Here is a 25,506-nt window from a genome sequence, read left to right as displayed (position 1 = left end):
CACTAACCTGAAAGAAAAAAACTGGACTTCATCAAAATAAAAGACTTCTGTTTTTCAAAAAACAGTATTAAGAAATGGGAAAAGGGACTTGCCTGGTGGTGCAGTGGTTAAGAATCCATCTGCCAAAAAAAAAAAAAAGCGGCGGGGGGAAGAATCCCTCTGCCAATGCAGGGGACATGGGTCCGATCCCTGGGTGGGAAGATCCCACATGCTGCAGAGCAACAAAGCCCATGTGCCACAACTACTGAGCCCACGTGCTGCAACTACTGAAGCCCATGCACCTAAAGTCTGTACTCCACAACAAGAGAAGCCACTGCAATGAGAACCCTGCACACCACAGCAAAGAGTAGCTTCCACTCGCCACAACTAGAGAAAGCCCACACGCAGCAACGAAGACCCAACACAGCCAAAATAAATAAATAAATAATAAATTAATAAAAGAAAAAAAACAAAGAAAATGGGGAAAAAAGCCATAGACTGGGAGAAAATAGCCACAATATATATATATCAAAAGTCTTGTAACCAGAATATATAAAGGAAGAAATAATGTCAATTCTACACAAACTATTCTGAAACTAGAAGAGGGAACACTTCCCAATTCATCCTACAAGGACAGCATTGTCCAGTTACCAAAGCCAGAAAAAGGCATTCTTTCCTTTTCAAGAAAAGAAAACAACAAACTAATTCCCTCAGGAGCATAGATACAAAAACCCATAAGAAATTGGAGCAAATCAAGAAAACTATAAAAACATCCACAGACAATAAGGAAACGTATGAACATGGCTGTATTCTGTTGTAATAGCAAGTTGACCAGTGGCTACCAAGACGCAGGGATTAGGCTGGGAGACTATTAGGGAAGGGACACAAGCAAACTTAATACCCTTTTTATAAAGGTCAAACAAGCAAAGCAAAAGATATTGTATACAAAGTTTTCTTTTAATTTTAAAGGGACTAGTTGACGCAAAAATCAGATTGGTTACCTGAGGCATTAACAGAATGAGATAGGGAAGGACCATATGCAACAGTCTTAGTCGTGTTTTAATTTTTATTTTGATGGTGGGTTCATGGATGTTCATTCTATGGTCACACTTTGTAATTTACATACACGCTACAGATATTCTTTTGTGTGTATCAAATACTAGATTATTTTTTTAAGTTTCTAAAGAGAGAAAAAAAGCTTACATACTCCATAATTATAACCATGGAAATGTGTATAGGGAAAAAAGATGAAAATAAAACATAGCTATGGTGCTAGAAAACATATTTTTTTCCAGATTCCCTATAATTTGTACTACTTTTATATTTCAAAAAAATACATTCTCTATAACAAAATACACAAGAAACCAGTAACATTGCTTGCTGCCAAGGACAGATATTGGGCAGCTGAGGAAAAGTAACTGAGAAAGAGACTTTCCTCCAAATGCCCTTTTTTACTTTGATTCTGTACTAAAACAATATATAACATACTCAAAATTTTTTAAATTAAAACATAAAATTTTTAAATGTTGCCACTATAAAGACAAATTATAATCTCTTACCTAATAAAGCTTAAAAATAAATAACCAGTTTTACAAAGAACTAAGTACACTGCAACTGTTTTCTGTGGTTCCCAAACTGTGCCGAGACACCACGGGAAGCTGCGTCACACTCACAGGTGCACTGCCAGGACATTTTAAATCTTTGAGGGAAACACATCATCTGTTGGACACTGCACAAACTACCAGCTTGAGGTGGTTCACACTCGATGTTAGATCATGCTACATTCCTTTCAATGATGTCACATCTTTGCAAAGCTGGGTCTTAAGCAGTTACTGCGATAAAAAGCAACTACCATGAGAAAATAAATGTGGAAAAGGAAATGAGGGTTGTGATGTTCAACCTGATTTCAAGTGTGAGAAGCTGTTCAGTGCCCAAGAGGCACATACATCCTACTAGGAAGTAATTATGGTTATTTAAGAGTGAAATAAAAATATCATTTTTCACTTACATGTTATTTTTTCAAACAGCTACTAAGTTGTTGGACATATGTACTTATTAAGTTGTTTAGACTTAATTACTTTGGAAATGGAAAGACTATTAGGTGTTTCTTTTGGCCTAGGATGTGTCACAGAAAAAACTTTCAAGACATTTAAGAGTGCCATGAACTAAGAAGCTGGAGAAAAAACCCTCTTTTTTATAATAGATATGTTCTTTGGGACCACTTTCCAGGAGTACCCCCACTGAAGTCTTAAAAGGAACCAGCATCTTAAGTGTTATCCATAAACTTTTTATCTTTTTTAGAGCAAGCTAAAGCTAAACTTTGAAGGAAATTAAAACATGATGCAATAAATAAGGAATATAAGCTCTCTGATTACAGTAAGACTGCTACAGATAATCAGCTACATGGAGGACATTAATAAGCTTAAGATTACTTAATTACCTTCACTTCTTTCAGTGAAAATTTCCAGATTTATCTCTAGAGATTTAAAAGTTCTACTGATCGGTCAAACTGGAAACCTACCGTCTGCCCCTCAATGGCTGCGCGCTGGCGCCCTAACACGTCCTGCAGCTGAGTGAAGTGCTGGATGAAGGCCACCACCTCCGCCTGGAAGCGCTGGGTGTGCACGTACTGCACGGAGGCCATCTGGAGGCTCACTCGAACGTCATGCTCCCTCCGGAGCAGGGGGTCAGGACGGCCATATCTAGGAGGAAGGGCAAAAATGTGACTCAGACAGCAGCAGGGTGCAAATTAGTATTTGAAGAAAACTTGGGTTGACTTAGGGGTTTCCCTAGAAAACAGCTTTACCTATTAAAATGGAAATCCATAGTCAAGTTTTAGAAAACAAACTCCAATTCTTACTTCCTTTCTAAGCTTCCACCATGTGTTGAGGATGGTAAGTAAAAGTCTAGCATGATGGCCAGGGCTCTGGGCGCTGAATTCACTCCTGATTCCAGAACTCACTCAGAAGCCACCTGTGGTTCAGACCTTTCACCTGAGCCTCTTTTTCCCTGCCTTTAAGGAAAAGTGATTATTCCTGCTCACTCCTCTAGCAAAGACTGTGACAATACGGTCTTGAAAGGTAATAAAAACAAGACCATGAAACAATTGGTAAAGAAAATTAAGCAACAGAACCAAAGTTTCTGGGGCAACCTGTCTTCTGGAAGCTGAAAAAAGTCTTCTTTTTATTTCAGTAAATGCAGGCCAAAGAGTTTTAGCATCTACATTCACAGATAAATTAAAAAACTTTTACAAATGGTTTTAAACTTAATGGAACATGATGCCATAATAATAAATTATCATACAGGACACAGTCACTGGAGAAAGGAATTCATACTAGCTGAGCACCTACTGTGTGCCAGGCAGAGAGTTGAGACTTTTACACTAATTATCTCATTTATTAGAGAACCATGCCACTGTGGTAGGTAACAATACAAACAAACCAAACTAAATTCTCAGAAGAGTATGATATACTTCCTCTGGAAATGAAAGAAAAAGTTCTGAGGCATCTTTAGGGGCCGTTTTTCTCAACTCTGGCTGAACATTAAAATCACTTTGGCAGGACTTCCCTGGTGGCCCAGTGGTTAAGACTCTGCTTCCAACACAGGAGGGAATGGGTTTGATCCCTGGTTGGGCAATTAAGATCCCACATGCCACATAGCACAGTCAAAAAATTTTTTAAGAAATCACTTTGGCAAGTTTGAAAAAAAGAAAAAAAGAGCACCACCGCAGACCAGAGTATTTGGGGGCAGAGCTGGATATCTATATTTTCTAACAGCTCCCCGAGAGGCTGAAAAACCACCCTTTTAAACTTTCTGCTTTCTGAGAAAACCATTCTTTAATAACTACATACGCCAAAAAATACCTTCTAAATTCTACAATTGAATATAGATTGTGTTTATACCAGGAAAAATGCATAATGTAATTTAAAACCCATACCGTCAACAACTATCTCAGGCTGAAATCATTCCAGAACATTTAGAGCTAGATGGCAATTGATCTAACATAGTCCCCTCAATATTTCGATAGAAAAACTGATGCACTGAGACTGACTTGCTCAAAGTTACATAAGTTGGTGTGAAACCAGACTATAATAATAACCACAATTATTCCAATCACATCCTATTTACGTATTCAGGCTGAGAGGCCCACTTCAACGCAGATCTACTTTTATACAAATCAGGATTCCTCACAACTAGATCAAATCAATGTCACATAAGATGTTACAATTTTTTTAAACTTTTCTTCATTTTTTAGCCAACAAGAATTTGAAACAGCAAGCACTTATGACAAAATGTTACATGAGAAATGACCAATATTTTTACTTGAAAGTCTGGAAGATGAGTGCTTCTTCCCCACTTGTAGTGAACCGTTCTCTGTAGAATTCTCCGTGGGATGTAAGGTCACTCAGAGACAGGCTCCCAATGCTTCCCTGTAAGGCCAGGTCTCCTTCTAGGAATGTTAAAAATTAGAACAGATTCTCATGTATCTTTTTTCTGTCACACACCTTAAATTTGCCTGAAACAAACATTAATATACATGTCTCAGAGCTGACACCATTTAATAAAATGAAATGTCAAAAGCAAATGTTCGTATTCCAGTACACCCAGAAGAATATCTTTAGATAGTCTCAATGCAGAAGTTCAAAGGGATTGAAATAATACTGCAGCATCACTTTAACACTTGCAAGGAGAAAGAAATTAAACGCATACACAATTTAAAGGATAAAACATTTACAAATACAGATAGAAATGTGATCTCTTCTGAAATCAGACCACTAATTAGAATTAGTGAAATATCATAAGGTCTATTTTGTACTATGGATAAAAGAATAAAGGAGGAAGTGCTGGTGGTATGTTAGTTAATCAAGCAGCAATAAAAAAATGGGTTTTAGTTTGATTTAATTAAAAGGCAAAATTAATGAGATAGACACTGGAGACATAGATTTGAAACTATTCTTGTTTTACACAAGTGAAGTCCCTGGAAGGTGGGTAGAAGAAAGAAGAAATGTTGAAACATGTACACCTGGGGTGTGAACCCATACGAACCATTCTTAACACAGTGTGGATACCAAAAAGAAATATTCTGAACCATTGCTTCTGTAAAACACATTTTATCACCATAATTAGTGTTACAAAACAATGACTCAGGTGTATATATTTGGCAGGCTAGTTCTGCTCCCAATGAACTGAAGACACATACTGACCCTTGACTGCTAATGTTCTCTAACAAAAATACCCAAGCTTCTCCCAATTCTGAAGACCTATCTCTTCTAGGAAACTTTTATAAATTAATTTACACCAGACATGGAACCTCAATTTTAGTTCATCCCTTCCCAAAAGACATTCAAATTTTACTAAAGAGTCAACACTTGAGCTCTGCAATCTTCCTTATTACCAGCTGCTTAAGGAAGGAGCAGTATTTTATGCACACTTTATAAATCTCTCTGATTTAGAATTTGACGTCGCTCATCACTTGTGCTCTACTAGAAATTCCAACCTATAGGGTCCCATTAGAAAGAATGCCAGCTCTGCTACAATATCCCCCTGCCTAAACCATCCCCTATTGGTGGCTCCCCCCAATTATGGCAAGACTGAACATGTGCCCTGGTTTCCCAGAGACAGCCCTGTTATATGCCTGTTTCCCACCTGTAATTATTAATAATGCCCCCTTTTCACTCTCAAAAATGTCCTACTTTTAGACAAAGAAATTATATAGTCACCCAGATAGTTTTTTTAAAACACAAATAGATGCCAGGGCCCCATCCCAACCTACAGAATCAGATTCTTGGGCTGGGGAAGGCGTCGTGCCAGATATTTGCATTTCTAAGAAGCTACGCAGGTGATTCTGACCCATAAGCCAGTAACTGGGAACCATCACCGCAACTCACGGCCAGACCAGTAACCACAAGCAAGCCCCTGCGCCACACCTTACTCAGCCTGTGAGGACCGTGAGTTTCGTGAGGGGGATGCTCCAATTCCTCCCAGACTCTGCAAGTCTGATCTTCCCCACTTACCAATCATTTCCAGGTGTGCCACTAATTTCGATACATTCGCTTTAGCAAGCTCACTGGTGGTCTTATTCAGCACAAGAGAGAGCGAATGAACCTGAGAACACAGGAAGTAGAGCAAAAGTGAATTATTACGGGGGGAAAAGGTGACGCTGAAAGCCTCAGGAAATTTGAAGGTAAAGCTTTTATTTTACTGATGTCAAATTCATTTCAGCTTTTCTTAGTCAGCCAAACCGTAGTAAGAGGAGAGAGCTGAGAGGAAGGAACTCGACTAGGCAATCTAAAACCCAGGTCCTGTGGGGTCTTCTCTATGGGTGCCTCGTCTATTCTGTTTTGTTTAATTTTTGTTTTTCTTTTTTCTTTTCTGTTTTTGTTGTTGTCTGGTTTTTTTGTTTTTCAGGTTTTTTTTTTTTTTTGGCCTTGTCTAGTCTTTGCTAGTGAAATGTTTTACATTATAAAATAATTTTTCTCCTTTTTGCATTCATCTCTAATATTGCACTATTCTGTAATCACTCAGATTCATTAAATCCACCTTAAGAAATTTGTCGAAGCAAAACAATAAACACCCTTAATGTTTAACATCTTTGGACAAGTATTTAATGGAAATCCCTGGTGACCAACAGGGACTTCACTTAGGAACCACAATCAAAGATTTTCTTTCCCAGAGACAACTCTAAGTAGAAGAAAACCAAAATCCTCTGCCTTGGGAACAGCATTCTTTGAAACAAATAAATCCTGCATTGTATACTGACATTTTAACTACAAAAAGGACTCTATGCCTACGATTTACTGAGACAGGTACCTCTGAGTGTCATCGCTACGGGAAGGCACTGGCTGAAGAGAAGGAAGGAGAGAAAGAAGGAGAGAAGAGGAGACAGAGAGCAGATCAGACCCCAACTCATACTCTGCTCCCAAGTGGCAGAGCCCAGCGATACTCGCCCCTTTATCCTTAATGCCTACCGCAAAGTAGGTGCTCAGTGCCTGTCTGATGAATGGAAAAAGAAAGAAAATAATAGAAGGAAAGGAAGAAGAAAAAACATGTGTAGGGGAAGGCAGAGAAAAAAGGAGGGAACTATTACACGTGGAGTAATGACTGTGGGGGCCACTCCAGTGCCACCGAGGTCCCCTTGCAGTGGTCTTTGGACACGGACGACAGAAGGATCTCAAGGGAATGAGATTATCATGAAGGGGGAAGTAAAAAACCTCTAGTTACTCAATCACCAAAATAATGTATATAATGGGTCTAAAATGCTTTGTTTGGAGGAATCCAGCTGTCACCACCTGAGCCCACTCCTAGCATGGATTTTAGCATCACTAAAAGTGGGATGACCGGATGTTGCAGACCTCCTGGTGTAATGCAACAGGAAGCACTCAGCTCCACCTATGAAGTGTTCTTACCAAAAAGTCGAACCTGAATCTGATCAAGTCTCTAGAGCTTTTATTTCTAAAATTTGAGGATAAAAGAAGTCAAATGGTACCATAAGTAAACAGAGAGACAAATCCAGAATGTGGAACACTCTAGGGGACACTCACTCAGTGTCTACAAGACAACTGCTTGGGAGGAAAAGGCCATTCACTGAATGATCATTTTTGCCTTGCATGTGAGGAGGGCCTTACCTAGATCATCTCATTGAATCTTCACAACCCGATGACATAGGCACCATTAAACACCCTCCGTTTATTGATGAAAAACTTGAGAGAGAAAGAGGTTAAATAATTTGTCCACAGCCACACAGCTGTATGGTTACAACAAAAATGCCAGGATTCAAATCCAGGCAGTCAGACAGTGGAGACTTCGTTCTTAATGCCTGTACTGCTGCTCTCAATAAAAGCCAGTAACATTCTGAGTGAGAGTGAGATGATGATAAAAGGCACATTTTAAAGTAGCTACTACGTACTAGACATGCTGCCAGGTGCTTTACATAATTCCCTCATTTAGTTATCGTAATTAGATGATAGAAGATAAGGAAACGGAGGCTTAGAGAAGCCAGATAATTCCATTGAATTATACAGCCCAAAGGAACGACAAGAAGTTACTGAAACCATGTAATTCCCCTGCCTCCGGTTGGGATTAATGCTAAAACCTTTTGTAAAATATTTATGTCTACCCTTTAGTAACAGAGATCCAGAAGACCATATAGCTCTCCTGCCAATAAGATCAATTTTCTAGAGTAAACAGGTGCACATTCATTCTTAGAACTTACAGGAGCCAAAGGGAACTGATACCTTGAGATCCAGTTTGGTGTTAACTGGATCCTGAAGTTCAGACTCTATTAAAGTGCTTGATTCTGACTTCACATTTTGTAGAATGTCTTCAGGTGGCACCTTCATTGCATGGTTGTCTGCAGTGGAGCCGATTCCAAAAAAATCTAGTATTACGACCCAGGTTTGCAGTGTGATCAGCACATCCAAGCAGTTAAAATCAACATCAATGCTCCGATTAACTCGATTATAACTGGAAGAGAATTCTGGATGTTTCTTATCCACCAAGAATATATTGATATGGACCAAGGAGTCGTCAAATTTACTCTTTCCAACAAGTATCTTGGGCTCATCTAATGTTGGAGAAGGAGGTGGGGTCAAGGGATAGTTCTGGTCTTGGACTTCCTTTTGCTTCTTCCGGGAGGCCGAGGTGGGTCTCTGATACAGCTGAAAGACATTAGGAGCTTCTTCCATGTGGGAAGGGAGCGACCGAGGCATATCCGGATACTCCACGTTGGACACGGAAGGGCAAGACTGAGAGAGATACTCTTTTTGCGCTAAGCTAGAGGGCTTAGGGGCTCCCCGAGATACCATCAGGTTCTTATATTTGGAATCTGGATTTTTCTCCAATAAGTCTTCCATCAGCAGAGAGCGCAGGGCAATCTGAATGGACAAAGTCTGAGGATGGTCTTTACTGAATTCCACCTCAAAATCCTGAAACTTTAAGCTCACAAGACCCTGGGCCCCCAAAGTCAGATCTCCGCTTAGCTGAACCTGAAGCTCTGAGATACAAAAGTTGGCTTGAATCTGGGTAAAGGATTTGACCTCCTTCACAGACAAGGACTTCTGAGAAGAGTTAGACAGGCTGGAGTGGCTGAACAATCCATTCTCCTTCCTTTCAATGGAAGGTTCTCCACAGGTACTGAGGGAAGGCAGAGGAGAATTAGGGCAAGGTGAGGAGGCAGCACTGGCTGGAATCTTATTCAGATCTTCACTATACACGAGATTGTCCAGCGTCTGTAAAACCTGCTCATACACATGCTTTGCTAACACCACCTGTATTCGAAGAGAAAAATTCAGTTATTCCGCTACTATTGTCAACTGCACTCATACACACTCCCCACAAATCTTTCATGGCTCTCCCCGAGAGGTTTTAAATTAGCTGATGCCAAGAACTATCTCTTTTGTTTCTTTTCTGTCCTTACCTCTCTCTGACCCATATCTATTCACAATAGGCCCTCCCCAAGTACCTCACAGAATAATCTACACACAAGAAATGTTCAGTAAGTGCTATTAATTGCAGGCCTGAATCAGCACAATCAAGCTTTCCAACCCCACAAAACAACTACAGAAATGGAAGGGAATACTGCCAAAAGTCTGATGTGGTTATACCTTAGGACTGAGAAACAAGACTCATGGTTCTAAAACTTGCCGATCATCACCAATTAGTGCAACAACCTATGTTTAGTACAGCTGATCAAATGGTACTTTTTTTTTTCATTTTTCCCCCTTTTTTCCTTTTTTTTTCTTGAAACAGTACTTTTTAATGATAAGAGTGATGATGATGAGGTTACTCCCTTACTTTGTTTTTAATTATAATTTCTTATTACAACTGTTTTCAGGGAAGTTTTTTATTTACTTAAGGATAATTTTTAACAGAGAAATTCCAAACAGATATAGAAAAGACAGAATTGGAAGGTGATCATTTTGTAACACCTAAATAAATAACGTATCCCACCACAGTTATCCGCAGCATAAGACGTTATACGAGTGACTGACAGGGAATGTTAATGGAGAGATCAGGTTCTTGCCACCTGAACACAATCAACAATTTTGGCACCACTGATAGTCAATCAGACATTACGTGCCTCCTGATATAAAGTACACTGCACCGCCTTTGAAATGTTCTGGCCAAAAAAACAAAAAAAAAAAGCCTGAATCCAGTTAAACCTGCAGAGTTAAGTTACAATCTGCAGAAAATTGGGGGGGTGGGGGAAGGACACAGTTCAGTGACACCACAGACTAACAGCCAAATCCAGAATGTGGGACATTCTGCAGGGCAACTGACCTAGTTTTCCCAAAAAAATAATGTCATGGGGGGAAGAAAGTGACAGGGAAACTAAATGAATCGAGACCCACAAGATGTAGCGTCCAAATGCAATGTTTGGATCCTGATTCAAACAAACCAAAAGTGAAAAGACATTTCTGAAATAATCAAAAATGTCTCTGAAATCTGAAAATGGGTTAAAATTCAGATGATATCAAGGAATCATTAATTTTGTAAAGCATGATAATAGCATCATAGTTATTTTTTTAAATGCACAGTTTGTAGTGATACATTCCAAATATATAGGGTTAAAAATCGCATGAGGTCTGGGATTTGCCTTAAAATATTTCCCCAAAGGGAAAAAAAAATGGACAAGACAAATGTGGCAAAACCTTGGTAATTGTTGAATCTGAGTGATGGGTACACGAGGTTTATTAGACTATTCTACTTCTGTCTACTTTTAAAATCTTTCATAATAAAATATTTTTTCATTATTTAAATCTAGTACTAAACTATTACATAATAATTCAAATAATTACTTATAATTTAAGATTTTCATCAAAAACAACAGTAAGTCAATGGTAACCATAAAAATAATAAGTCAATATAATCCAATAGAATTCATATTATGTGCCAGATTTAAGGTGAAAAATTCATCCTAAGTAACCACCACTGATGAGGCAAAAGTTTAAAAGAGAAAAAGGAAAAAGCTTAAAAGCCAAAAAGGAAAAGCTTTGGGGAAAGTTCTCTCACCCAGAGACCCAAATCCAGGAACCACTGAAGTCAAAAGGTACACATGCTCTGTTAACAGCACTCCTGGGTTACTCCAGAACAGCTGCCAGACAGACTAGTGACCAATTACTGCCCAAGGCCAGGGTCCACTGTCCTAAGATCCTGCCTGTCCTTGCTGTTTTACAATGTTATGCTTTTCGCTCTCATGCCTGTGAAAGCAGGAAAAATGACACTTTTGAAAGAAAAAGAATGACAGATGTATACACACATACCCATCTCTCTCTCTCTGTCTCTCTGTCTGTCTCTCTCTCTCACACACACACACCCCGGACCATTTCATTTCAATGAGGGCAAGACTAATTCTCCCTTGAAAGGATCTGTCAACAGCTCAGATTATCAGATTGTTTAACAGGCTGGGCCAAATATGTCAAAAGTGTGACAAGAATTATATTCTCCTGGGAAAGAGAGACTCTGACTTTTTAAGCAATATTTTTCCTCATTTCTTAATGGCAATGGAATTAAGGATTTGCCCTCTTCCTCTATATAATTCAACCCTCCTCCACATGAAGAAGGCTAATAAGACTGATTCCCCAGTGATAGAAGGACACGACAAAAGGATCCTATGTTCACTGTAACAAGTTATTGACAATAATATGCATGAATAATATCTCTTTGAACTTATATATCTTCCTTCCAACATTTTCTATATACAAAATATAATAAAACATAAATATAACATGTATATAATACAAATGTAAAATAATTACATGACTTCAACTATTCTGACATAAAAATCAATAATGTGTTTACCTGAACCGGATTGACAAATTTTCCTTCAATTTTCATGATGCTAGAAGTTCCCAGGTCATCTGGACTAAGGGAGAAAGTCAGTTCCGATTCTCTCTCTATAGGGATCTTCTCCAGTTTAAACTGAATGGTCGTGTTGTTTAGGATGTGAAAAGCTGGCATAAGAGAGAGGAAATGACAGACTGGAAACACTTTTATTTACTGCATTATTGCTGGCTGCTCTTAGACCAGGAGAGATGGTTAGCCTGACACCTGGGGTCTATGATTGAGTGCAAACTTTGGTAACCATCCCAAGACCAAAACTCAGAGCAAGCAGAGGTATAAGACAAATTTATGCACAAAAAGAAACAGTTATCTTCATGACATGCTCCACTTGGTGGCTTCAAAATATGGTGCAGTGAACATTAACCCAGGCCAGGGTCCACATTAACCTCCTAGGCTGGCCTTTTCCAAACCAAATTGCTCATCCATGCTCAGCTTTAGATGGATCCCTTTTACTGGGCCTAAATCAGAATCAAGGACAATGTAAGGTTCTAGGTGGACAACTTTTAACCCAAGCAGAGAAAGCAATCTTTTGGTAAGTATGTAAATGAATCAGTGAATGAACATCTGAGAACCATAGGAGAAGTTCTCAAAGGCAATAATTTCTTCACCAATCAATAAAGCAAACCAGGGCTGACCTGATTTCTGTGGATACCACATCAATTGAACTGTTGGGTTTTAGCAGATCAGATTGAGAACACAAGCAGGCATTGTATTCCAAGAATCCTGGACCAAGCCATTACAGAAGATGGCAGGATACTCAAAGGAAAACATAACACCCACAGACTAAATTTCATATTTTACTTCTGTCAATCCCTCCAGCTGCCTTAGACTACGATATTTAACTAGGAAAGATCTATAGCTTAGGAAGAAAAAAAAATCAGATGCATATGACCAAATTACATATTACACTAACAAAATCCACCCACTGAATCCCTGTGAATGAACACTCACCCAAGGGGGCCACTTTAAAAAAAAAAATCTTATTTTGCCAAATATGGTAATCAATGGAAAAAGTTGCAAACATATCAACCTAATACGAAGCATTCTATTAAAATTCTATCTTGATTTCTTAAATATTAACGGGGGATAATTCTAAAAGAAAGGCTTTTGCTGTTATTTTAAGCCAAGTACTACTTACACGAGCTGGGTTTGGAATCTTTAAACAAAATGAGACAAAAGATACACACTCCTCACCTTGACCTCTATGCAAAGATTCAAAGAAATCGTGTCGAGTGAAATGAGCCTCCTCTTGACTATTGGCACTGGCAGACCCAGAAGGAGGGCAAAACGCCCGGCTCACTTCGGGCCCAGGGCCCTCTCTGCCTGCCAACTGGGTGCAGTTCAAAGAATATAATTTAATGTCTTTGATTTCCACTTGCAGACGGTCACTTCTGGATTCATCACCTCCTGCCACAAAATTCTGGATGAAGATCTGTCCCAAGTGTCCTACCAACAACTCAGGACTCCCAGGTTTCCGAGGGATAGAAACAACTGGTGACTCAATGTTTATGTTCAAGATCAGCTTTACAGTGTCAGAATGAGAGGCACCTAGGCCAAACCCGTATGTTTCATTTTCTTCTAAGAAAAAGGGTTCCCGGGCCCTCCTTGGAGTTTCAAAGAGTGATACCATCTCACTATACTCAGCCGTCTTGGTGGCTAGGACTGTGGTGACTTTGGTGGCTGCATTTTTCAGCATACTTCGAAAATTTTCTTCCAGCTCATCCATGGATAATGTCAACTCCTTCAAAAATTTAGCAGAGTGGTTGTAATGCAAGGAAGCCATCTTGAGGTTGAGAAAACATTCCTGTTTAGCTTTCTCAACAAGGGTGAAACTCAGAGCTTCAGTGAGGGCTGCATCTTCCATTCTGACAAAGACAGATTCAAAGCAGCCAATATCACTGATGATATTTTCATAGCCTATGGAATTCCCAATGCTGACAACATATTGGTTCTTAACATTCTCTTGTGTCAAATCCATAAGCTGCAAACAGCCAAGAGACCCATTCATGTCAAATGTGCTGCCCATGGAAACGTTAACCTTGGTGCCACCTATACTTGCTGTTGCAATTTTTCTACCGTATTTTTCTCCATTTGCTATACCCACTGTCCGAAGGAGCAGTAGGTTAAGTCTGTGGATTTCCACTGCAACCTCCGTGTTTTGTTCATATGTAGATTGGTAGGTTCCTTGTTCCCTAAAGCTCCTTTCAAAATCAGTCATTAAAGGTTGAGGACTCAAGTCATCTTTTCCCTTGGGAAAGGATTTTTGAAGAAAGCCAATCAGCTCCACAATTGTCTCTGGATTTAGGATGATATCCAAATTATTCACCTGTAATGAAATCACCTGAAGAGTGCTGTCCAAATTCATCGATGGGCACTCTGAACTCACAAACTGATATTCCAATTTTATGAGGGACTCTTGTTCTTTGGTGAGAATTCTGTCAAGAGAAATACTAGAGGCTGATCGGTCATTTAGTGTGGCAGCGTTAGTGAGGTGGGCCACATTGGATCCAGAGACAGGAGACTGGGCCCTGCTATCCCGGAGGCTTCCTGTTGGGATATCAAAGCTCAAGTTCTTATGGGAGGCCATCAAAAGGTCAAAATCAGCACCATATGTCTGCATGGTGTCCACTAGAAGCAAACCATGAACAGTGAGGGAGACTTCAGCATCATAAGGCCTCTTCACAAAGTGAGCGTTGGTACCAAACACCTTGAGCACAGAAATGTACCGGCCATTGCTCTCAACACCCAGCTGCATACAGTTCACTTTAAACTCAGCCAGGAGGAGCTGTGACTCCACCAGAACCTCCCGGGTATGCTGCTCCAATATCACGATGCTCTGGGTTAAATTCATCACCGAGTCTTGCAGACTTCCCCTCTGTCCCTCTTGGGGAAATAGCTTGTCTTTAATCTGAGTGTCAAAAGTCTTTGTTTCTGGGGTGGTCAGGAGAGCAAAGCAATTCTTTAACGCAGATATTTTATCTTCATTGATGTGGATCTTTAGGTCCGGTAGGTTGCCTGAGAGCACAGCTCCAGGGTACTTGGGATCTGAAGTATAAATCAATCGGCGTTCTAACTGTAGGTGGACATTGAATCTCTCAACCACATGGGTTGGTCCCACATCAACATCCTGGACGTGCTTCCAGTTGTCCTTCACTCGTCCAACCATGATCTGGAGGTCCAGAAAGGACAGCGAGTACCTCTCATACATCTTCGTGCTCATTAAATGTGCTTGAAGCTGCTCTTCACTGAACTCAACCCCAGAAAACGGAGGTGTCTTCTCCCCGTTGCTGCTGCCTGTCTCGGGAGGCGGGGCACCAGGAGGTGTGGCCAGGGGGGTCCTATACTCGTCATCACTGCACCCATTCTCTTCGGATGCTGGCTCTTCCCCACTCTTCCCCTTGGAGTCATCTACAAAAAGAGGAGATTCAAAGTATGTGTCTGCTCTTTCCTTCCTCTTCCCTTTAATGTGACAGTTAAGAAGAGCAGAGAATCAACAACCCCAACTGAATAAAGAAATGGGTGAAAACTCTAAGCATAATATTCTGTATTTACCATTTACTCAGCATGAACTTATCTATTGATCTGGAAATGAAAACACAAAGAGTAAAAGCATATGAGCATGAGAAAAGATGGAGACCTGCTAACATTAAGAACACACATCAGGGTGCAAAAACCAACAACCTGCTGCCCAAAATTGACACCTGCCCCCCCATCTGAGCTGCCATCACCAACCCTTCTTACATCACTCTCCATATTTGCTTACTTTTTCCTGTATTCGTGGATGTGTTCATTTTGTCTCCCACCGCCCCACTAGAAAGTTCCAAAAGAAGAGAGGTCTCCTCTGCCTTCCTCAATACAATACTCCTAGTGCCTAGATCAGTGCTTGGCAAGCAGTAACTGCTCACTATGTCATGTTCCAGCCCCAGACTTCACACTCGTAACCCCTCTCCTCTGTACCTGAGCAGTGCCAGGACAACCACAAAAACACACCACTGCGGTTGGGCACCTATGTCTCTGTTCCATGTTTGTGTTTTATGAATTCAAGTAGGTGCTCTCTGTGATGTGTGATCCTTTTCTGCAGATGCAATTCCCTTTTCACATTCCCCTTAGGGCAAACTTTTCCACTCCTGATCAAATCCTCTACCCTCCTCTCCTCTTCTGGTCTTTCAATGAAATAAGATAAGGTTGAGACTGATAAGCTTCCTCAGTCTCTTTTATCCCATGAAAGCTCTCTTTCCTCTTTCCCATCTTAAGGTAAACAATGAATATTTTTTGGATCTAATAATAGTAATGAAATTACCTTCCAGGAGTCTTTTTAGTATGTCCCTAATATCCCTAAATAAATTAAATCTCTATTCCTGAAATTATGTACTGAGAAATAATGTTTCTCAAAATACAAAACATTAGATAAGAAATACAAATAAAAACCACAGTGAGATACTACTTCACAGTCATAAAAATGGCTACAATGCAGATGACAGATAATAACAAGTGCTGGGAATTCCCTGGTGCTCCAGTGGTTAGGACTCGGCGGTTTCACTGCCGTGCGTGCCCCGGGTTCACCAATCACTAGTCAGGGAACTAAGATCCCGCAAGCCGCGTGGCACGGCCAAAAAAGTAAAAACAACAAATGTTGAGGAAGTGGGGAGAAACTGGAAGCTTCATACAACACTGGTGAGATAGTAAAAAGGTGCAGCCACTTTAGAAGACAATCTGGCACGTCCTCAAAATGTTAAACACAGAGTCACCATATGACCCAGCAATTCCCCAATGAAATAAACCCAAGAGACTGAAATATGTCTACACACTAATGTTCACACCAGCACCACTCACAATAGCCAAAAGTTCACCAACTGGTGAATGGATAAATAAAATGTAGTATATTCATACAAAGGAACATTATTCAGCCACAAATAGGAAGGGAATATCGATACAGGCTGCAACATGGATAAACCTTGAAAACATTATGCTAAGTGAAAGAAGTCAGACATAAAAGGTCACATATTATACAATTCCATTCGTATGAACTGTTTGGAAAAGGCAAATCCCTAGAGACAGAGAGATGAGTGGTTAGCAAGGACTGGGAGAGGTGGTAATGGAGAATAACTGCTTATGGGTTTAGAATGTCTTCTTGGAATAATGAAAAAGTTCTGGAATTAGACAACAGAGTTGCACAATTTTATCAATATACCAAAAACAACTGAATTGTACATTTTCAAATGTATCTCAATAAAGCTATTAATAAGAAAGTAACAAGTGAGCTTTGGAGTTAAAAAATGTTAAATAAATCTTTTTTTAAGCTTTACTTGGTTCAGCACAGAGAGACAGATCAATCTACCAAGACAGGTCTTCACTACTTCACATTCACACTGTACCTTGGGTATTGGTCAACAGCATTCTTCCTAGATCCACAACAACCAACACAGGATTCTTGAATTTGAAATCATCAGGAAATATCACTTGAGGGGCAGAAATGTCTAGTCGCACAGTCCACCGTTTACTCTCCTCCTATGAAAATAAACAATTAAATAACCTTGAACTGCAACCGCTGACAGTGGACAGCTTTACTCGCTGGGGCTCAAGCCTTCCTGAAAGCCACACTAGGGTCAGTGGATGAACTAATGGTCTATGGTATTAAAGTAAAACATTTAAAACAAAAGTGGACCCAAATGCTTAAGTATTTGAGACATTACCACAGGCAAATAACTGAAGTGGGAAAAAAAAAGTTCACAAATTACTGGTTTGGGGGGGTTGTTTGTCTTTGATTTTGATGATCAATGGTTTAAGACAGGTCTTATTTCTAAATATCTAGGACTTAATAAAGTACTATAGAAATTATACAGTTCAAATAAATGTAGAAATCCGAATATTTTTATTTATTCATGGACATTGCTAACCATGAACTTTCAGGTCAAAATATCTTAGTGAAAAACATCAGCTTTGACATTTGAAATATAAAAAATAGACCAATTCATGAATTTGTTAATGGTTCTTCCCTGCAACTAAAATGAGCTAATTTATATAAATGCTATCAAAAAGAATTATATGTAGTAAGAAACTAATTTATATAACTATATGTAGTAAAAGCTAATTTATATAAATACTATCAAAATGAAACCCCCGGTCTAAGATAATCAGAAGACACTAAATGTAATTTGTGTTGAAACACATGCAAAAACAAAAAACAGGACAAATTCTCCACCCCACACTACATGCCCTGAAACGTTGTCCTCTGAACACTTTTGCCATCCCTTACGCACATCCAAGAGCGGCCGCATTCCGACTGCTCCCCCTACTGCTGTGTCTGGGCAGTGCACCTTCAGGCCACAGGGTCAGAAACCCAGTTCCGCTGGACTGCTGACATGTTTCTTGGCTCGCCTTATCAGCTGGTCACTTAGCGTCACAAAGTGACCACAGTTCCCAGGAATCAAAACTGAGGATCAGTCCACTTGTTTTTCTTCTGATAATAGTAAGTGAAAGGGGGTGTTCTTAAGTGAAATATTTACAAAATGTCAGGTCTAGAAAATGGAACAAAGATGAGTCTTGACGGTGTTCCAAGATGGGTATAAGGAAGAAATATTATCTAGTCTCAGTCAATTGTTTTTCTTTACTAAATTCTGACTGTAAAAGACATGGGATTTCATTTTTTGCTAGCTGATAAGTTAGGTTCAGTTTACTTACTCAGTGTAATTGACACAAGCATGTCTACCTACTATAGGTAAAGAACTTGACAGAAAGAATGCCCTCCTCTTCCCGACCCCCAAAAAGAGTGTCTATTACATCCACTTACAATGAAATCACCCACGAGCAAACGATCAAGAGTTTGTCGGATTTCTGCCTTGGTCTGCATCTTCAGCCTGTTATACTGTCTTCGGGCAGCTTCAGCCACTCTCAACTCAAGCTCAGACTGATAACCAAAACCTGCAAGGTTGGAAATATATAGGAGAGTCAGAATTTTCAAATGGCTGGGTGAAAGAAAGTGCTGCAACATCTATTCTCACCAGGAATTTCCGCCAAAGCTAACAAATAGTCTGCACAACAACAGTTCCTTATTCCAACCTGAGCTGGTACAGAAATCAGGAGAAGACCGGTGAGGGGCAGCCACACGCAGAAAGGCAGTACATGAGGAAAGGGTACCTAAGTTACCAGAATTTCTAGGACCATTTTCTGAAAGAGTTCAAACTATTATATTTCAAAATCCTTAAAAGCATGACATTACACTTAAAGAGAAACTGGAATTTAGAAGTAGCATATATCTTCTACATTCTATCTCAGTGACAGAGCAATGAAGCCAAGACACTTAAGGCCACTGCTGACATGAAAAGACTCAAAAAACTGGACCAAAAATTAAAACAATTGTTATGAAGAAGAGGAGATGGGATACATTTAGCAAAGTACTATTGTTTTTTTTAATTTTCCTGTCAACAGACGTTCTTTTTCTGCACATACTGTCTCAAACCTTTTTTCGCAACAAAAGAAAGCATAAGCAAATCAGTGATGACACAGGAGAGTGCAATGATCAACTCTGCAATATTTAATGCTGCACCAAACGAGTAGAACAGACCGCTGATCCTGTCATCTAGGAGGAAACTGAACATTCCTCCTAAATTCTCTGGCCTAAAGTATCCTGGGTGGGCAAGGAAACCACTGTCCTAATGGAATGGAAAGTATTTTAAATGCATGCTAAATGAAGGAAAAGAAAGACAAAATATTAAGGCTATTGATTCCTCTTGGAAGAGTAACTTTTCAAGGACATCCACTTTGATTCAGTAACTAAGGACAACCCTATCCACTTACTCTGCAGGCCTGTTCTACCGCTACAAGGTCACCTGAATGTATAATAACCCTTGTCCCGGAAACGACAAGAAAGATGTCTTTAGAAAGTAACATAAGATCAAACAAACAAAAAAGTTAACCTGAGGTATGAACCTTTCCCTTGTAGAAAAAGTCTGCTACTTTTTTAATAGCCTGGGGATTATAAATGATGTTCAAGGGCCTTGTGCTGACATTCAGCCGCCTCTCAAAATGGCTGTGCGCTGGATTTCTCTCATATAGCATCTCAAAAACCGGGTCGTCGGGGTCTGCAGCTAAAGGAAAGAACCAGAGAAGGAAAATGGAAGACAGCAAAACAATTATTTTATTCTTGATAACCGGTAAGGAATTATGAGAGAAAAAGACATCTTCTCAATGATTTTCCAATTAGTTCTCATTCATGAAAATTTTATGAAACAGAGAACCTAATAAGGATTGACTAACTGTCAACAGGACTCCTCCAAGACCACGTTGTTGTGTTCACTCCCATCACATAACCCAGGACCCGGAGGCCCTGCAAGTTGCCCCAGTCACACACAGGTTGAGGGAGAGCACGAGGCAGTCTCCAAGTCAGACATGGATCCACACGGCAAACCACTGGGCACAAAACACGACATGCTCCTTCTCTGCTGCTGACCAAGACTGCTGATCTATAATCATCATATTTTTATGGATGAGTTTAAGAACGTATGACAATTTACCAGGGTAATGCTCGCTTCTGTCTGCAGATGTTGTTTGGAGTCCAAAAGACTGTGAGACTCTGCCAACTTCTTTTTGCTGATAAAACACACAGAAAATGCATAAAGGTCAGGGTGAGAGGGGCCACTTCACTGTGTACACGCTCTCTCACATCTTACCCTTTGGCTTCACACTCACTTAGCACAGTCGATCAAAACTCGACTGACATCAGGGGGCTGCGGGCTTGCAGGTGGATCCCTCACCCTGTGCCTTTCCCCAGCCTGGTACAGGCAGTGCGCTACTCTGCATTCAGCACACTTAATGAATGACTGCTTGACAAGGACTGAATGTGTACAGCTTTTCACACTTTCACGCTGCCCTCCCATCCTCTCCCCAATCCCCCACGCCAAAAAATTACGGGAAGAATAAGGGGATAAAGATTCAACGCTTCTAACCATATCTTTGCCAACTTAGTAAGATCAAAGATCTTCTAGTCTAAAAAGATTATATATAAAAAATGACATCTATAGAGAAAACTTGAGGTGGTTCTTTTATAACTACGGAAAGATAAGATGTCCTATCAGTGACTAAGGGTCAGAATACATGAAAATCACTGTCAGACACAGAGGAAATTCAAACTGAAATGCAGAAAACAGTGGTGCTTATGGCATTTTCTTCCAAATCAGAGCCACTATTCCAAGGTAGCTGTAACACAGGGAGGGAAGAAGGCACTGCCGTAAGCCCCCACCAACACTTGCTCTCTCACAAATTCAAAAAACTTCTCTAACTCCAGTTTGATTTCGATCAGCTTACCTGTCTCAAAATAATCACATCGGACTGAATGAATGAAGTTAATATTACTTATTGCTTGCCTGAAACAGACCACAATTCACCAACACCCTGGACGAATCAGCCATCCCACTGCTGTACGTACTGGATTAGGGAAGACCAGAAGAGGAAACATAGTCCCTTCTGTGGCCAGGTCTCGAAGAAACAGTCCACCCAACCGGACTAAAAGCAAGGAGGAGTTTCTTCGAGGAAGAGATTCTGCTAGAAGTTTTACACCTACAGAAAATAAATGTTAAGAGTTGATACTATGCCATCATGGCCTTAAGTAGTCTAAAAATATTAGATATAATATTTTACAGAGGACTATCAGATATCATGAATTATTCCTCCTCAAAATTAGAACAAAATAACCCTATCTATATAACTACATGTCTATCTATATAAATCTATAAGGAATTTTAGAAGTTTCTCAACAGAATGAATTTTAAACAGAGCACTTCACAATTAAATTCGAGCAATCTGCTAGTTCACACTAAGTTTATGATTTCTCAGCTCTCAAGATTATAAAGTCAGAAACAAACTAGGTTTTTTTTTTTTTTTTTCGGTCACTTGCCTTTGAACTACTGACAAACCTCAGCTGAGTGGCTATGTTATGAACTGCAATAAATCTATTTGTGAGAAGAGAAAACTAACATCTGGGTATTTATTTACATACCTTTTCATCCAAATTCACAAAAAGAAGTCAAACAGTCAATCTTCATTATTCACAGATTCCATATTTACAAATTCACCTACTCACTAAAATTTACTTGTGACCCCAAAATAATACTCACAGTGCTCTACAGACACATGCAGGCAGCAAAATATTCAAGTCACCTGACGTACATGTTCCCAGCTGAAGCTGAACGAGGCAATGCTCTGCCTTTTTGTTTCAGCTCATACAAGTACCCTTGTGTGGTCTATTTAGTGACAGTTTTTCATATTTTTGTGCTGTTTCTTGGTGATTTTGCTGTTTCAAAGGGCCCCCAAGCACACTGCTGAAATGCTATGCCTTATAGAGGAAATACATGTGGTAGATAACTACATGTAACTCCATGTAACTTGGGCATGAGTTACAGTGCCACTGGCCGTGAGTTCACTTAATGAATCAACAACATATATTAAATTAGGTGTCTTTAAATACACGCACACATAGAACGAGGTTATGTACTGATCTGTTGAAGAATGTGATGACCAGAGGCTTCCAGGCACCTAATCTTGTGTTGCTCCTTGGGGCCATAATTCAGTCTTCACGCAACTTTCTAGAACATAACTATCGCAAATAATGAGATTCAAGTGGACACTGGTACCCAGAAAGCTAAAGAGCATCAGGTAGCGCTCTGGGGGCACTACCTGAAAACTCGAGCTGCATGAAAGCACTCGGATTCATCTGGGGAGCTCCCTGCTCCTGGTGCAACAGAGTCACAGTCCCCCGCTGCAACTGCAAGTTCAGTTTGGCAAAGACGTGGTCTCGCTTTGTATACGTGTTCATACAAGAGGCGTCTGCAGTGGGGTCAAAAAACTCCTCGGAGCCTAAATGTGAGGAAGAAGAGACTTTAAGAAAACACATGGGAAAATTTTAAAAGCACTGATCATGGTTATGATGACATTACTTATGTTCCCCCTTTTCAGGGGAGAACTCCAAAGTCGTGGGTGACTTTTATTCACCAACGTGAAACGACCCTAACTGTTTATAAAGGCTCTGATCAACTTATTATCAAACAAGGCACGATACTAAATTCATGATGAAGTACAGATGAAGGCAGCACCACCTGATACAGTGCAATGTTCTGCACTGCACTATCCTGCATAGTGGCCACTCACCACAGGTGGCTTTGAACACTGTGGCTCATGTGGCTAGTCAACTAAGGGAGTGAATTTTTTATTTTATTTTCACAAATTTAAATAGCCATTTGTGACTACGGCTACCATAATGGACAGCCTGGGTGTAAAGGGTGGCTCTGGAGTGGTATTCAAGCCTCAGAGCTTAAAACTTCTGAACTTGCTCAGATTTAATTCTCCTACAATCACTGCCACTCAGATCAATGTGAAAGTGTATTAATACTCCAATTCAGTAATGGAGTTGCAAACTTCCTCTCTCTGCCTCTATGAACATTTGACAAACTGTTACAAATGTCTATTTTTTTTTATTCAAAATACACCAGATGAATTATGAACCAAGTGTCTCCCTTCACCACAGCCAAGAAAGGCCAGTGAAGGCCAGCCCGACCTTACCCAGGATCTCCTCCGGAGTCCAGTGTTCCTGCTGCTCCGTAGTCAAGCCCTCAACTGGCTTCCCTTCAGGGCTCTGCTGGCCGTACCAGCCACCCCAGCCAGGAAACCAGGACTGAAGGTACTGCAGCATCCCACTGCCTCCACCAGATTCTGGGTCTCCAGGAGAGTCTCCCAGAGACTCCAACTGAGGCTCTCGTAGGCTCTGTGTCGATCAAAAATGACACACATGAATATCCGAGACAGAAACAGGGAGTGATACACCACTGCTTCTTCTCTGTCCCCTATGCAGAGGCACGCAGAGCCTCTTGGGCCTGAACACATCTTCTTATGGAGGATTTCCTACCTCTGCCAGTTCTTCCTGTTTGTGAAATCGTTCATGAACCAGTTCACGCAAAATCTTTAATTCCTCAAAGCTCTGTTCCTCTTCAATCCGACACATTTCCTCCTGTTTAGGTGAAAACAAACAAAACAGGTATTATAGCTCCAGAGAAACTGGACACCTTTACAAATCAGCCCAGTACTGTGAAGGAACCCATCTGGCCTCCAATGTTTCCCAACATTTTGCAGGTCAAGAAATAGTGAAGATACACAGTTAATTCTATAACTGCTATGTTTCTGGTTTAGACAGCTTCTCCACATAACTCTGATAGATTCTACCTGGTCTCTGAGGCTAGCGGTAAGTACAGAGGGAGCAGAGACAGTACTGAGTTGAACATGGGTAAATGAAGACATGTGCTACCAGAATACCCCATCTTTGTGCAGCAATGGTGATTTACAAAGTGCCTTCACGTGCATTACCTCAGTTGATTCAAGTAGGTGGCTAGTTATTATCCTTCCTACTTCAGATGAGGAAACTGAGGACCACATTTACAGAGTAAGTGTGTAAGCCTCCAGCTCCTTTATGTTTCGTATGCGACATTTGCAAGGAAGTAGTCATTTTCATTTGTTTCATGCTAGTTAGGAAAAAACAATGGCGGCCAGCTACATGCAAAGATGCAGAAGAAAGCAGAGTTGGCTATCCTGAGCTGTTTCTTATACCCTACTGTTAAGAAAAAGGAGATTATACGTGTTTACTCGCTTACCTCAGTTGTAATTTAGATTTTTCTCTCCCTCCATGTCTTTGCCTGTGCCTTTAAGAAAACCATCCAGAACAAAAGGTCTGGTTTATTCCATCCTTTTCATAAAGTTTCTATGTCAGTAACCATGCCTGACACTGGTGATAAAAGCACTAGCAAAGTGAGTGGGTCATACCTCGGGGTGCCAGCAGAAGAGGTGAAAACACCCAGGGATTCAGCATTGCCACAGTGGGGTGCTTTCATAAGTGGAATGTGTCCCCCCCGCAAAATTCATACGTTGAAGCCCTAATCCCCCAACATGATGTGATTTGAAGATGGGGCCCATGGGAGGTGAATAGGTTTAGATGACGTGATGAGGATGGGACCACCATGATAGGATTAGTTTCCCTATAATAAGGGGAAGACACACAGATCTCCCTCTACCCAGGAAAGGCCATGTGCACACACGGTGAAAAGGCAGCTGTCCAGAGGCCAGGAAGATGGTCTTCCCCAAGAACCGAATCTGCCAGCACCTTGATCATGAACTGTTCAGCCTCCAGAACTGTGAGAAATAAATGTCTATTGTTTAAGCCCCTCTATCTGTGGAAAGATGTTATAGCAGCCTGAGCTAAGACAGGTGCTAAAGGGAAGCTAAGAAGGGTTTACTAAAGAAAGAGTTAATTAAGAGATAGTACCCAAGCCAAAATACCGGAAACTGCTAATTACAAAAACAGTCTAAACTGCTATTACAAAAACAGATGCTCACAAAACCAAAACATATCAAGGAGGAAAACACTCCCCACTGCCTTCCCCCAGGAGACAGAGGCAGACAGAGCAGAGCCGGGAGGGAGCTCCATGCCAGGGCTCCAGGACTGCTGGTTCTAAAGGTAACTGGTCCTGCATGTAACTAAGACAGGAGCTCGCCTTCACCCCTACTTCACACCCTCGGCCTAGCCTCTACCTCCAAAACCCCAAGATCAATCAAGTCAATTGAGAGTAGGGAAAATGTGGGCCAAAGTCCACAGAGATTAGTTATAGACTTTGTAGGAAAAGAATTAGAATCGGGTTTTGAAGAGAC

The 25,506-nt window shown here is 40.5% G+C and overlaps 1 protein-coding gene across 8 annotated transcripts in view; it reads right to left on the bottom strand.

Annotated features, from left to right (window-relative positions):
- VPS13D (vacuolar protein sorting 13 homolog D) overlaps positions 1 to 25,506 on the bottom strand; it is a 236,908-nt gene that overhangs the window by 186,539 nt on the left and 24,863 nt on the right. For all 8 annotated transcript variants that reach the window (XR_009047684.1, XR_009047679.1, XM_057696667.1 and 5 more), the window contains 14 exons: positions 23,717 to 23,818; positions 23,374 to 23,575; positions 22,492 to 22,671; positions 21,245 to 21,375; positions 20,334 to 20,409; positions 19,737 to 19,907; positions 18,611 to 18,741; positions 17,196 to 17,328; positions 13,015 to 15,228; positions 11,779 to 11,930; positions 8,214 to 9,245; positions 5,994 to 6,084; positions 4,303 to 4,429; positions 2,501 to 2,681 (listed from right to left, as the gene is read on the bottom strand). Coding sequence is in view for 6 of the 8 variants with exons in the window: in XM_057696667.1 (XP_057552650.1) it covers positions 2,501 to 2,681; positions 4,303 to 4,429; positions 5,994 to 6,084; positions 8,214 to 9,245; positions 11,779 to 11,930; positions 13,015 to 15,228; positions 17,196 to 17,328; positions 18,611 to 18,741; positions 19,737 to 19,907; positions 20,334 to 20,409; positions 21,245 to 21,375; positions 22,492 to 22,671; positions 23,374 to 23,575; positions 23,717 to 23,818 (4,923 nt within the window). In the remaining 2 variants the exon portion in view is untranslated. The remainder of the gene's footprint in view (positions 1 to 2,500; positions 2,682 to 4,302; positions 4,430 to 5,993; positions 6,085 to 8,213; positions 9,246 to 11,778; positions 11,931 to 13,014; positions 15,229 to 17,195; positions 17,329 to 18,610; positions 18,742 to 19,736; positions 19,908 to 20,333; positions 20,410 to 21,244; positions 21,376 to 22,491; positions 22,672 to 23,373; positions 23,576 to 23,716; positions 23,819 to 25,506) is intronic.

The sequence above is a fragment of the Hippopotamus amphibius genome, chromosome 1 (assembly GCF_030028045.1).
Source record: "Hippopotamus amphibius kiboko isolate mHipAmp2 chromosome 1, mHipAmp2.hap2, whole genome shotgun sequence".
Lineage (NCBI taxonomy): Eukaryota > Metazoa > Chordata > Mammalia > Artiodactyla > Hippopotamidae > Hippopotamus > Hippopotamus amphibius.
Note: the sequence above shows the minus strand (reverse complement) of the source record. Positions and strands in the feature narration are given on the sequence as shown.